The following is a 14,493-nucleotide window of genomic DNA, read 5'->3' as shown; positions in this document are numbered from 1 at the left end:
ACCAAAATGTTGTTATTCCTAAAATATTACTCCCTCCGTTCCCTTTTTTTGTGTCCAGTATTTCATTTTGGGCTGTCCCTTAATAAGTGTCCATTTTGTAAAGTTAGGGAGGTAAAAGTTGGTGTATTGTCTATTTTGTCCCTAAAAGTAAATTTTATTTTGAAAAGTTAGTGAGTAAAAGTGTAATGATGATAAGGAAATAGAAAAAGTTGAAGAAAAAGTTGATGTGAAATGTGTAATGATGATGTCTTTTTAATAAGTTGGAGTTACGAAGCAGAACACTTAAAAAGGGACGGATGGAGTATGAATCTATTGCTAAAAAGTTATGAATCATATTGATGAAAAGTTACGAATTTTTAGTATAAAAGTTACGATACGAAATAAAATGTTATGAATGACCGATCCTACAAGTAATTTTTTATAGTTTTTTATAATTTTTTATAAGGTGACATAATATGAACAACACAATAGGTGTATATTGTACACATCTTAAAGGGGTCTGTATTGAAGGCATTCTGTTTTTATAACACAGTTAATTAGTTACATCTCAATGTTGATAGAGTTATTTAGAGAACGAGACCAAAAATGCTAGGTACACTACTTTTTTACACTGCATAGTTACTCTACATCTTATGTGGGGCCTATTTCGGGTCCTACAAAAATCTCGAATCGAGAAATAATACTTACTAATATCCGTTGGAGTTGAATTTTTAACAGGGTCTCATAAAATAATATTTTAGAATTCTGGATTTTTGTGTGCCCACAAAAAAAGTAGTGTAACGTATAGTGTATGTAGCACTTCTCGATAGTGAAATGGTATATTGCACTGACAATTTCCTTGTAATTTCAGCTATATTCCAAATTGTACTTTGAAATTTTTTCGTCTTCGAGGACATATTAGCGGGGATTATTATGTACCACTAATAAATGACAGTTTTAATTTCACGTGTCGAGATATGATATGATTCTCCTTCCTTTTTTCTCATTATATTTTTTGAGTAGAAAATCACTAATAACCATCTACCTAAGCGATAATATAAAATGATGATCCCTTACCAAAAATAGTGACTCTGTCACGACAGCTAGCTGCTAAGAAAGAAAGTGCTTGAAGCTTGATTTTGTAGGTCTTGCTGAAAGAAGAACACTTGATTATTATGGCTGAACTTGTAGTTGGGCCTTTCATTTCGTTTGTGGTGGAACGGCTGGGTAACTTGCTCATCCAAGAAGAGAGGTTCTTGCACGGGGACCAAGTTGATCAAATGCAAAGGGAACTTAGCCGTATGCAGTGCTTCTTGAAAGCTGCAGATGCAAGACGAGAAGAAGGGGACGAGCTTGTGAGAAATTGCATCTCTGAGATCCGGGAATTATCATTAGATGCTGAAGATGTTATTGCAACTTTTGTCGTCAAAGTTGCACTCGTGAGGAGAGGTAGGATTCATCCTATGCTCAAGAGGTACTTCTGTATTATTAATGAGTCTAGAGCCCGTCATACGGTTGGATTGGAGATCAAGTGTATTAATAGAAAGATCAATGACCTCACAAGAAGTTTACAAACATATGGTATCCAACCTACAATCGCCTTGGGAGAAAGCTCAACTTTTAGAACCGAGAGGGTGCAACAACTAAGGCGGTCTTATCCCCATGTCGTTGAGGAGGATATCATCTGCTTAGATGAAGATGTAAAAGCAGTCATGGATCATTTGGTTAACGAGATGACAAACTGTAGGGTCATTTCCATTTGGGGAATGGGTGGTCTTGGCAAGACCACCCTTGCCAAGATGGTTTACAATCACATTGATGTTAGACATCATTTTGATTGTTTTGCCTGGGCTTACATATCTCAGCAATGCAAAACAAGGGAAGTTTTGGAAGAGATTCTTATCCAACTTACATCTCCATCACTAGAAAGGAGAGAGAAAATCAGGAGAATGATGCATGGTGAGCTAGTTGGCGAGCTTTATCAAGCTCAAAGTCGAATGAAATGTCTCGTGATTCTGGATGACATATGGGACGTTGAAACTTGGAATAGTTTGAGTCCTGCCTTCCCCCACAAAAAGGCAGGTAGTAAAATTTTGTTAACAACTCGCATTAGAGAAGTGGCTTCATTTGCTGATGAACGATGCCTTCATGAATTGAGGCATTTAACAGAATCAGAAAGTTGGGAGCTGTTTCAAAAAAAGGCATGTTTGAAGAGTGATGTCACAGGTAATTATCAACACCCTTAACTATATTATTAACTATGTTATAGTTGTAATTAAGTTGTATGGCTTACTCTCGAAAATAGAGTTGTCGACCACACTTATAGCTTTTAATGACATAATTGCCAACCATTCTTCATATTATGTAGAAAAGTCATATCCGCCTAAATCCCATTTTACTGTTATTTTTTGGGCAGCGTTTAAGGAGGTCAAAGATTTGCAAATGAATTTGTTTAAATCAGCTATTTGCAAATGAATATTAGACACGTCTTTTTGTTGAAAGTGGAATTCAGTGGGGAAAAGTTCGATTTGATCATATGAAATGGAGATTTAGTCACACTACTTGAAGAGGTTATCCCAATCACATAGTCAGTGTACATTACAAGATGCTATGTAACATATAGGACAAGACTGTTTATTGCAGCAAGATTTAAGACGTTTAGTCGATGTGTAGGCAACTGTATCTTTTAATTGGCATTCTTTTGAATTGGAACCCACACCATATACAATAATGAAGGCATGCAGCAAATGTATCATTGCACAGGGACACCAGTTTTATTAGGGAGAGGGAGAGGTAGTTACACTGTACTACTAAAGTCTATATATGTTATTATGTCAATAATATGTAAGTAGATTAGTGGATACTTGTCAGCTGAGTTTACTATTTTTCCCTTTAATTTGCAGAGTTCAGATTAAGCGCAGAAATGACGGTGTTAGGGGAAAAAATGGTCAAGCACTGTGGGGGACTGCCGTTGGCCATTGTGGTATTAGGAGGTCTTCTCGCTACAAAACGCACACTAGGTGAGTGGGAAATGTTGAGTAGAAACGTAGACTACTTAATGAAGGGCAAAGGCCAAGGAGGAGTCCCTGTGAAAATCGTTTTAGAATTAAGCTACAATGACTTGCCATACCATCTCAAGGCATGCTTTTTGTGTTTGAGTGACCTTCCGGAAGATGAAGATATACGCCCCATAAAATTGATCCAAAGATGGATGGCTGAAGGCTTTGTGTCTTTACCCGTACGGCCACGAGTGGGAGAAGCAGAAGATGTGACAATGTTGGATGTTGGGATGAGTTACTTGGATGAGCTACGTCAGCGATGCATGATTCAAGTCGGTCAATTAACAAGGTTGAGTGGAAGGGTTAAATTTTATCGACTCCACGATCTCGTGCGAGACTTGTGCTTGTTGAAGGCCCGAGAGGAGAATTTCATCAGGGTTGTACTCATGGGGGAAGACTCGGCCACTGCATCTTCATATTCGTCGTCTTCCACTACAATTCGCAGGCTTGGTGTGTATTGCATGGCTAATCGAAATGTTGGTGATAGTAGAAGAAAAGGATATGTTAAACCTTTCCGAATAGATGAAACATGTAACCTCCACCAGGTTAGGTCATGCCAGTTTTACTTCTTTGGCGACGGATTGGAAGATTCTGATTGGCGACATGTAAAATCAATCTTCAAGGGCTTCAAATTGCTTACATTTTTGGATCTCGAAAATACTAAGTTCACCGGTAAAACCAAGATATTGCCGAAAGCAATAGGGAACCTAATCCACTTGAGATATCTAAGCACGCGAGATTCTGAAATTGATGGCTTGCCTTCTTCTATAGGCAACTTGAGATTCCTTGAAACCTTAGATTTACGGAACCGCTGGTATGGTGCAAAAAAAATACCCAATGTGCTGTGGAGGTTGGAGGAATTGAGACATCTATATCTTCCTATAAGTACAGACGGGCGTCACGGGCCTTTCAGAGTCAAGTTGCGATTGGATGGCTTAAGTAACCTCGAGACACTCGAAGGCTTTACGACATATACATGTGATGTTAGAAGCTTTTCCACGCTCACGAATCTTCGAAAACTTAGAATTTATGTTGGCCTAAAAAACTTGGCTGTAATTCTTGAATCCCCCAGTCTTAGCAATTCAAACCGTCTTCTAAGATATTCATCTTTCTCGATTCGTGGAGATTTTCAAACACGAGAAGAACAAAGCCTTTTAAGGCAAGTTTTAGGGTTTCGCCATCTTCATAAATTGGAGTTGTATGGATCCCTGACTGAATTACCAGACACATTCCCTCCAAACCTCACCCGCTTAAAGTTGCCTAGACTAAAGGAAGACGCAATGCCAACATTGGAGAAATTGCCCAACTTAAGGAGCCTCACCTTGGTTTGTGGGGAATTCAAGGAGATGGTCTGTTCTGTTGGTGGTTTTCTTCAACTCATATACTTGGAACTCGACTTGGCACCTTTGATTGATTGTGAGTGGAGGGTGGAACGAGGAGCCATGCCCAGCCTCTTGCATTTAAAAATATTTAACGGACACGGCTGGAAGGGGATTCCGAACGGATTGAGGTTTATCACTACCCTCCGGGAATTGGAGCTATGGGGCGGATCTCAGAAACTCAAAGACAGGCTTCGAGAAGGGGGAGAGGACTTCTCCAAAATCCAGCACGTGCATTCCATCAAAATTGACGGAGAAGGATTGCCCCATGCTTAGTTGTTACTCTCTCTCTCTCTCGATTCCTCAGGTTGCCCGTGCTTTTCTAAACTCCCTCACTTTCAAATTTCTGATACCAGGTTTTCCTTTATTCCGATGATGACAGCCGCAGAGGCCAAAAAGTTTCAGGTATTCTATATTAAAAAGGCATCTTAACAATTTGAAATTGGATCTACCTATTCCAGGATGGTTTCGTTGAGATGGAATCGCCAGGAGGACTGCCTGCTCCTACCTTTTGTACCTTAAACTTCGGCAGACTCTCTTTATTACTCTTGAATGGTTGAATGAGTGTTTTTTCATGCTTTCTTTGTGTTCTTGTAATTGCAATAAAGGAAAACAAATGCCATGTTTGTTTCATGTAATCTTATTGTCATGTGTGTTATTTTGGGAAATTGGAATTAAATTTGCACTCCTAGTTTTGAATTTATATTGCTAGATTAAGTTTCTTTGTATCAATTGGATGTCCTACCGCTGTCCCTAAACCAATTTCCAAATGGTGAGATGATCAAATGAGTTTATGAGGTTTTCTAACCATTGGATCTTGTCCCAAAAGTCTCTTGTCCATACACAAGACACACCAGAACTCTCACAATTTTGGATCGAGTTGATTGTGATTGTAGAAGAGGGCTGAGAAGAAAAGAAAAAAAAAGAGGAAAAAGGGAAAATGAAAAAAAAGAGATCATTATAGTTTGTAAGCGCTAAGATAATTCATCAAAGTAGGTGCAAATACTTAACTTTCAGGTTTTATTGAGGCTAAATTGCATGGTGAGAAAGTTGAACTAGTTCAGAAGTTTCCCATCTTAAACTTGAGTTAATTAGACCTTATTGGATACTTTACGAGCAGGTGCTGAACTATCTGTTGCCCAAGTGGGTAGTCGGGGACAAGCCAAAATGATATGTGCAGTTTCAAGTGGATGAGGTGATTTTTCTTGTTCCAATTGCCTCGATAACCATGTTTATGTGTTACAAGTATATGAAGTAGAAAGCTGAATTAACCAAGGACAGCAATAAAGAGAGATGCTTTGAGTTTGCTATTGTTCCAAGTGGGCTAAAAAAAAAGTTGGAACATGCTTGAGCCCGGAAGTATTGCTGAATACATAGAACATAAACCTGAAATGAGACTGCACTAATACCTATGTCATTAATCCTGTTGAAACTTTCCATAGTCTCTCAGACCTTGATGGTTATCGTCAAGAAATCATTGGCAAGAGATCCCTAATGTCCTAAAACTGCATGTCAAACCAGAGACTGTAGCTGTGTTTGTTCTTCAGTTTGGGCAGACGTCATAAAACTCAATTTGTCGTTGGTAGAAAACTGCTAGGGCATAGGAATTGGAGATTTCAACCATTGGAATAGTGCTTAAGTTCGTAGTTGGAGATTCACATAGTAAACATTGAGGTGCTCTATTCATCCAATGAAAGGGAGCACCAGGTAGTTGATTAAGTGTTAGCCTTCTAATGTTTCTCATCAACTATTGATACTAACCTGCCTCCATTGCACCTGGCTCAAATGTATTAATAACACTTGGTTCTTTTCTATTTGGTTCTCTAAATAGAAGTCAGTCTCAGGTAGTTGTGAACTGTATGGTAGTTGATCCAGATGTAGGAGGTGATAAGGAATGTGCTGTTCATTAGTCAGCTCAATGTTATCTTTCTGATGAGCTAGCTGAGTGTTTCTGTTTCTCGGATACCAGATTTGAATCATTATCCTCAAATCTTTTTCAGTATATTCCAATCTAGTATTATCATAAACTGCATATTGCTTTTAACCGTATCTAGCCAGCCTTAGTTTGCTCAAGGTTTCAATTTAAGGAGCAATTTTTCACCCAACTGTCATTTGCTCTTTCTTTTTCCTCTATCTTGAAATTGCCCATGATACCTAGACATTTAGTATTGTTTGTTTTTCTTTTATATGCTAATTCCCTTTGTTTGGGCTTTTTATTCACCATTTTAATTCCTTACTACCCAGAAGGAAAAAAAATTCAGTGTTTGCTCATTTAAATCCCCAGTGAAATCAAACCCCGTCGATCTCTTCTGATTTTCTGCTTGTCTGTTGATGCAAAACTGTGCATGTTATTACAAATCCATGTCTGTAGGAAAGTAGCTTCGGAAACTGTTCAAGTAACAGAATTCAGGACCAGAAGATTTCTAGTCTGGCTAACATGTAATCATTTTGCGGTAAAACTTTCGAAGACCATTAACTTTTTGCATATATTGCCAACTGTTGGCTCTGTCACTAGTCCTCCTCGCCCATACCCCATGGAATATTGAGGATTATATGGGTAATGTTATTCTTGTGATACATTACAGTTTCAAGGGGGTTTGGGGGAAGAGTAACATGGCCTTCGATGTGCCATACAGAGGCTGCGTCACCATCAGCATATAGAAAATGCATTTCGCTGATGGCAGCTATGCGAATCACTGCATTTCATTGAGAATGCACCGGGCCCAGTTTTGATTCCCCTGTGTTTATCCTTTGTTCTCACAACAATTCTCATGGACAGGACAATTCATTCAAGTTCCCCTGTTTTATCCTTTCTAACATCAAATACAACGTTAGAATGAACGATATAGAAGAATGATGATGATGTGCTTTCAGATATTACTACAAGTGCTTGTCTGTTTACCAGTGTAAGTGTTATGTGACCTCTCCTTTTCCCGCCCAAAATATGTGTCCGGTGGATGGGATGTAGATAAGGCTATGAGAAGGGGGTTTCTCTCGCATTTGGCATAACAGCCCCTAGGGCTCCAAGGGTTGGGCGAACATGCCCAATAGACATGTCCAGTGGATAGGACTTATATAAGGCTATGAGAAGTATTTTCGATACGTAATTACGTACCCAACTTAGACACTTGGATCCTCATATTTGCAGACAAAAGAAGCTCACATGAGTGAATAGAAATTAACATTTCTAACTTCCACATGGAAGTGAGATACATATTTCTTACAATTCTCCAATCCCATTTGGCTAAAAGTAAATATCTGAATGATTTACAACTCCGTAGGATGCAATATAAATAACCTTTTAGGATGTGTCTACATATCACCAACTCGCATGTATCCAGTATAGTAATTGATTCGTTGACGCAACATGTATGGCTGGGGATATTATGGGGATATATGTCCTGAATAGGACCTATTCAGTGTTTTGGGTAAAAACAAAAGGAGAATACATAAATATGCCGGACATATCCGTATCAAGCTCTTAATGTTTAGCCATGGCAGATCGCTTTCTGAGCCTCAGAACATGGAGGCAAAAACTTTTCTTGAGTATGGATCCAGACTAGTGATGTACCTTTTGCGGTGCTTATTTGGATTGGTGGAATCAATTATGTCCTGATTGTAACTCTTCAACTTGGTGGTGGAGGTGATGGGGTGTTTGCCACTGGAGGAACACATGGGGAGTCCCCTTATTCTGGAGAAAAACAATCTGTTATTTCTATGGTAACATCAAATAACACTGCATAGTCTGCATTGTTTGAAAATCCCATGAACTAGTCCATTACATTTTGTGACCTTTTCTGTTATCGGTTTATTGTGTGCGAGATATATTTTCCTTTTTGATTGTATCTTTATGCGCAATTCATGGGCAAATATTGTATATATATGCCAAAGTGTTTGGTATAGCATACAGGTCTCGCCCTCGGTCTCTTGAACATACCCTGTGCTGGTAACTAGGCGTATTTGTGAACAAAATTGCGTCCCATGAAGCAAATTAATTTTTGAGTCAATGTTCGTCATAGGTAATCGTGGCCATTAGAAAAACAAGACAAATGAGCTACGGGAAAATCTATTATACTATATAACACAACCATTTGTACGTGCATATGTGGCATGCTATCATTGGTGAGTAAATAATTTGCAATTCTTTTGTTTAAACTCATTCAGCTATGAAATATTGCCACGTGGCCATGTTATATAAATGGTTGTATAATTGTCTTTCCCATGCAGAACCGAACTGAAGTGAAACTGACAATCAAAACAGAGAACAGATTCGAGATATATCCAAATAACAAGGGAGTTAACTAATAAATGCAGTTGGTGGAATAAACTAGATTATCTGAAGTGGAGGATAGTATAAGAATAGAGAGTGATGTTAGTACAAAAGTAGTCCTCGGACTAAGGAATACATATTGTTCAGGGACAGAATGTTCTGATGAAAGGAAATGGCTTCCTGTGTCGTATGTGTTTGGACCGCAGAGAGCGGTCTATGCAATTATAGTCGTCTAATATTGTTTTTCATGGTTAGCTTTTGTTGAAAGACTACTCACCATTCTTTCCGCGAAAAGTCTTTTTAAAATCTAAACTATTGATTGCTGAAATGCACGGATGATATGAAACTGCGGAGGCTTCTTTGCAGTCCCATTGTAAAGAAGCCGGATCCTTGATGAAACATGGCAGTTGATCCAAGGGCTTTGTAGTTGCATTTAAGTACGGTGAAGTAATGGGGACAACTCCTACAAAGAGAGTTGATACCCTTATTCACGGATTGGTTCGGGTAAGGATGGCACAAATTAAACCTAAGAGGTTTGGCCAAGTGGAGTTGTGACAAAGCAATAAGTGTTCCTCTATGAGCATGAGGTCAAAAATTTTATTTTCATGGAGGTCAAATATTCTAAACCTTGGGGCCACTGGGGGTTATGCTTGGTCAGTACTTTCTGGGTCCCGAAATTAGTCGAGATGCATGCAAGCTGGTCCGGATATCCACCAGTTACCCAAAAAAAAAAAAAAGGATAGCCCAAATTCTTGTACAGTTATACCTTGCGACAAAAAAATGTTCTCATTAAAACTAACGAGTATACTTATCAAGAGTTTTTTTTTTTTTTTTTGAACTGATTATACTTATCAAAAGTGATGTTGCAATTTGAGGTAAATTTGTGAACCAAGCCGAAAGAGGCAAATGAAACGTCTTCGTGAAACCGAAAACTCTCAAGTATCGTATGTTACTAATTTGCTAATATCAGAGTATCAGATTACCACACTTCGTAGATTTCTTCAAAACTTTTGCTCTCTGGAAATTAAATTTCTTTCTCATCTGACATCCTTCAAATTGTACTATGTACAGTATTGTTTATCACATTCGGTAGTTAAGTATTAATAATCCCTTTAAACTGTCAGTTTGGGAAACTGCATGACGTTTAGAACTATCTAATTAACCAGTAACCAGAATCATTAAGGGGGCTCAACATATACTGCAAAGTACTTATATAGTACTAACAATTAAAGTGACATAAAATGCATGGTATCGAGGGTGCTGCCAAGCACCCCTTCCAAGCAGCGCCACCGACAGATCGAATTGAATCTGAACACATAACAATCTAAACCGTCTATTACTCGGTCAAGATTCGATCGTTAATTGTCAAGATGAACGATCAGATCGGCCGGTCGTCGACACTGCTGCCAAGCACCTCCTCTTAGTAGCATCTCCCATTGGGGTATACATGTGGGTCTTGACCAATATGAAGGGCAAAGTGTGGGAGGGAGGGTCCATGTTGCCCTTCGGAGGGCCAACAGAGGGGCGGTAAACCAGTGGGGTTGGCCCCCACAATTGTCCTGGCACTCAAAAAACAACCGTGGTCTGTCCTTTGCTCCCCACATGACCCTCTCCCTCTCAACTTTCCTCATAAATACCCTTCACAACCCTCTATCCCGGGTATCCCCTCACCACCGCTCTCTAGTACTCTCTTCTCAATAGTCTCCCCAAGTTTCATAACCCAAATAGTACTCTCTGAAAGCCCAAAAAATGGCCATTAGAAAATCAAACAAACTACCACAAGCAGCAGTCCTCAAGCAAATCCTCAAGAGATGCTCCAGCTTGGGAAAGAGACACGGCGGCTACGACCATGACCATGATAGCCTCCCTCTCGACGTGCCAAAGGGTCATTTTGCAGTCTACGTCGGAGAAAACCGGAGCAGATACATCGTCCCGATCTCGTTCTTGACCCATCCTCAATTCCAATGCCTGCTTCGACGCTCTGAAGAAGAATTCGGGTTCGATCATGAGATGGGACTCACGATTCCTTGCGAAGAAGTGGTTTTTCACTCTCTAACATCGACGATCAGATGAGAGAGAGAGTGCGTGCGTGTGCCTGATGATTTGTTTTGAGAGAGATGACTTTAAGATGAAGCAGTTTTAGTACTGCTTCTCTTTTTTTAAACATCTTTCTTTCACTTATTAGTGTTTTTTTCAAGCCCTTTTGGCTTTTAATGTGTTGATTATGACTATCTAACCCAAAACCATCAATATTTTGTGGGTTAGATTTGTGTAAAGTTTTATATTTTCCTCATAGAGGTGTGATGTCACTCGTAAGTGTTACACCCCGTGAGAGACCTTAATTTTTAAGCAACTGTGATCTCTCTCTCTCTCTCTCTCTCTCTCTCTCTCTCTCTCTCTCTCTCTCTCTCTCTCTCTCTCTCTCTCTCTCTCTCTCTCTCTCTCTCTCTCTCATGGCTTGAAACTTGTGACGGGTGAAATTGAATACAGTAGCTAATTAATCCAGTACTCCATGAAAAGGAGAATTATAGAACTAGAGAATCAAACAGGCTAATAACTAGTTTGCTCTACAGTCTACAGCATGTTACACGGCATAAAAATATAGTGGGATCGGAATATCCCGACTCCAAAGAAGCATCAGATAGTGGGTTCAATTTTTTGCTATTGATGTTTCTCTACCATACCTTGTATGCTACATGCAGGGTATGGTAGCTACCGTGCTAACACTGCCATATAGATGTAGCAATGGTTAATTAATTGTATACAACTCTCTAATTATTGGTCAAGATATGCATATGATTGTTTGAACAGTCATAAAAAAAGAAGTGGTTGTCTATAACTTTCTTTGTAGATGGATGATATTATATATGTCGATCTAACTGATTTTCTGTAACGAATCCTCTATGATGGTATGAAAATGAATTCACAGGCAAATAAGAATTTCTTGTCCATTTTTTTTATTGTGTACATACTATATGAATTTAAGGTAATTTGAGGGGAGTTCTTCCCATAGACAACCAAATAGGGTTGTATTGTATAGTGTCTTGATATAGTTTTTTTTTTTTTAAACTGGCAATACATTCATTCATACATGAAGGCAAAGATTACATCGCAATATACAGGAATGTACCAAACTACCTAAACCCGAGACACGAATTATTGCCCAAAGCACACCAGGTTACAGACTCAAGAACACCCTGCAAAAGCAGCCGACACAAGTGTTAACATAGAAGTCCCATCCGGGACTAGGCAGAGAGAAACCAAACAGAATGCCAGTACAAACCATTAGACAAAAAGCACAGATGTAATCATGACAACAACATAATACAAGCGAAACGGAGAAATCTCCTCCCAAGGCATGTCTCAAGGGCCGCCGGCCGAAACTGAATCGGGTGACCCAATCCAATAGTTGACATAAGGGCCGGGAATGGTGGAATTTTTTTGAGCGGGCTCGAATTAGTTGCGACTAAAATTGAGTGACTTCGTTTGCTTTAATTTTAGATTTTGTGACACAGAGCTAGGATTTTGTTACCGGTGGGGCCGGCTTAATAGACATATATATTTTTATCGGAACGTATAATTATTATATCATAAGGTGTTTGCTTTTTAGTTCATTACATTTGTACATTGAATTGATTCTTTAGTCTATTTCAACTGTCACGCGCTAATTTTTTATTTATGAAAAAAATTGAAAAATGAGAATGTAAAATAACCAGTTTTTCATCAAATCGAAGCAAAATTATTAAGATTATAAGTAACTATACACAAATAATTATCAATAATATTTAAAATCAAGTATATAAAATAAAATTTTAAAACTCAGACGCTTGGAGAATCGGGGCTGGTGCCCCCTAGGCCCTTACATACCTCCGCCCCTGTGTGACTGTTTGAGCTTGATACTTTGATTTACGGATGAATATCTTCGAAAAAAAGGGAACAAATTTGCAAACAAATCATGAAATAAGAATTAGGTACCGTGCGGAAGCCGCCTATTATCATATGAGCAATCTACTAGCCCATGCATATCTATTAACATTCGTATAAGGAACTGTTGAGATCCAATCTACTTTTGCATCGGTCGCAAGTTGCATGCATCTCTCTCTCTCTCTCCCCGGCAGAACCGCCCAACAAAATTACCATTAACACACGCACACATCACAGATGAGTATTTCATCCGGCCAGACACTCACAACTCTTCCCTTGTCCCTTCAAAGGAATATTAATCGTATCTCTTCTACTTACAACTGGTAGAGACTTATCCCACCTCACAACTAAAAATATCTTCCTCCCATTGTTGTCTCCTCTCTCTCTCTCTCTCTCTCTCTCTCTCTCTCTCTCTCTCTCTCAAATTATTTATGGACGCTGTTTGTCTGGAAAAAGAATATATGTGCGTATAACAATAAATGAATTAACAAATATATATATATATATATATATATATATTTATTTATTTATTTATTTATTTATTTATATATTTATATATAGTGTACGGAGCATCATTGACATCTGTTAATGGGAGAGTCTAGAGAGACAATTAGCTGCCCAAACTTCCGTTGGGAAATACTATACGTACACAAGGGGAAATAGTTTCTTTTCCACCACATATTTGTGTGGAATTCAAAGAGTGCAGCTCTCACACAAAAGCACGGTGTAGAAGACTCTTGAAGCACTATGTGGTGTGCTCTAAAGCACTAACTAATACTCTCTCTATCCCAAATTATTGACCCCCGACGAAAAGACGTGCAATTTTGATAGTAAAAAATAAAATACTTCCGCACATAATTTTCAAATTTTCTTTGCACCATATTAAAGAGCTCATGAAGTACTTTAATTTGGTGTAAAGAAACTTTTAAAAAATTATGCTTGAAAGTACTTTATTCTTTTATTTGAAAATTGAACGACTTTAAATAAGAGGCGAGCAATTTGAGACACTAGCCTAGGAGGGATCATTCAAGGGCCTGAAGCCAAGACTCAAGAGACAAGAGTATGTGCATGGGGACCCCAAAAAATACCCCAAACGAAAGGAACGATACGTACTGTACATGTGTGGTGATCCATCCTTTGCACAAATCCCAATTTGTCCATATGGGAAGATTTTTTTTTTTTTTTTTTTTTAACACATTCAATTCATTCCATATGGGAAGACAATGTTGGTGGGAATAGAGAATTTCAACACGTAACTTGTGTGAAATGTCACATGGGTAGAAGCAAAGCACCAAATCATGAAATCGGTGGAGGTATCTCCATTTATACTACTCTTTGCCCGAATTTGTTTGCTCATTAAGAAAATTCTTTTTTTTTTTATTGACTAATAGTTTTTGAGTTGAAAAGTATTTAAATCTCCACAAAAACCCTTTTGCTTGCTTGTGTGTTAAATTTAGTATTTCCTCCACCTCAAAACTAAAGGGGTAAAATTGGAATTTTGGCCTTTTGTTGATTGCTAATTATGAAAAATTGAAAACAAATGGTGGGTTTCTCCTAAAAGGTTTGTCTATAGCTTAAAAATTTTAGACAAATTATTTTCGCTGAATGAGTTTTAATTGATGTATGTGAAGAGAATAATCTGTCTCGAAATTCGTATTGTTCTTGAGTTTTAGTCCATTTGGACAATTGGAAAAACTCAGCCTAAATCAAAGGTCCTAAATAGCTGCATCGGAATCTATATCTACCTTTATCTATTCAAAAAAAGGACTGCAAAAATCAAGTTCATATAGAGATTGATTTTCACTCTCTCCTTTTGGAGTGCACTTATTGTAATTTGGTGAGTGCGAAAATCAATTCCCTTGAAAGTTGTGGATAGTAAAAA

The 14,493-nt window shown here is 38.4% G+C and overlaps 2 protein-coding genes across 3 annotated transcripts in view; both read left to right on the top strand.

Moving 5' to 3' along the window:
• LOC131308018 (probable disease resistance protein At1g58602) overlaps positions 1-5,117 on the top strand; it is a 56,847-nt gene extending 51,730 nt beyond the window's left edge. The window contains exons 5-6 of one of the 2 annotated variants that reach the window (XM_058334813.1): positions 1,125-2,205; positions 2,883-5,117. In XM_058334813.1, coding sequence (XP_058190796.1) covers positions 1,155-2,205; positions 2,883-4,693 — 2,862 coding nt within the window. In that variant the 5' untranslated portion in view covers positions 1,125-1,154 and the 3' untranslated portion in view covers positions 4,694-5,117. Of the gene's footprint in view, positions 1-1,111; positions 2,206-2,882 lie in introns of both variants that reach the window. The other variant, XM_058334819.1, reaches the window with a different exon arrangement.
• Positions 5,118-10,334: 5,217 nt separating this feature from the next.
• Positions 10,335-11,040, top strand: LOC131308017 (auxin-responsive protein SAUR50-like). The gene has a single exon (XM_058334806.1). The coding sequence runs from the start codon at positions 10,437-10,439 to the stop codon at positions 10,758-10,760; it is 324 nt and encodes a 107-aa protein (XP_058190789.1). The 5' UTR covers positions 10,335-10,436; the 3' UTR covers positions 10,761-11,040.
• The last annotated feature ends 3,453 nt before the right edge of the window (positions 11,041-14,493 follow it).

This window comes from Rhododendron vialii, chromosome 11a (genome assembly GCF_030253575.1).
Source record: "Rhododendron vialii isolate Sample 1 chromosome 11a, ASM3025357v1".
In the NCBI taxonomy this organism is placed as follows: Eukaryota; Viridiplantae; Streptophyta; class Magnoliopsida; order Ericales; family Ericaceae; genus Rhododendron; species Rhododendron vialii.
This window is presented reverse-complemented; position numbering and strand designations above follow the sequence as displayed.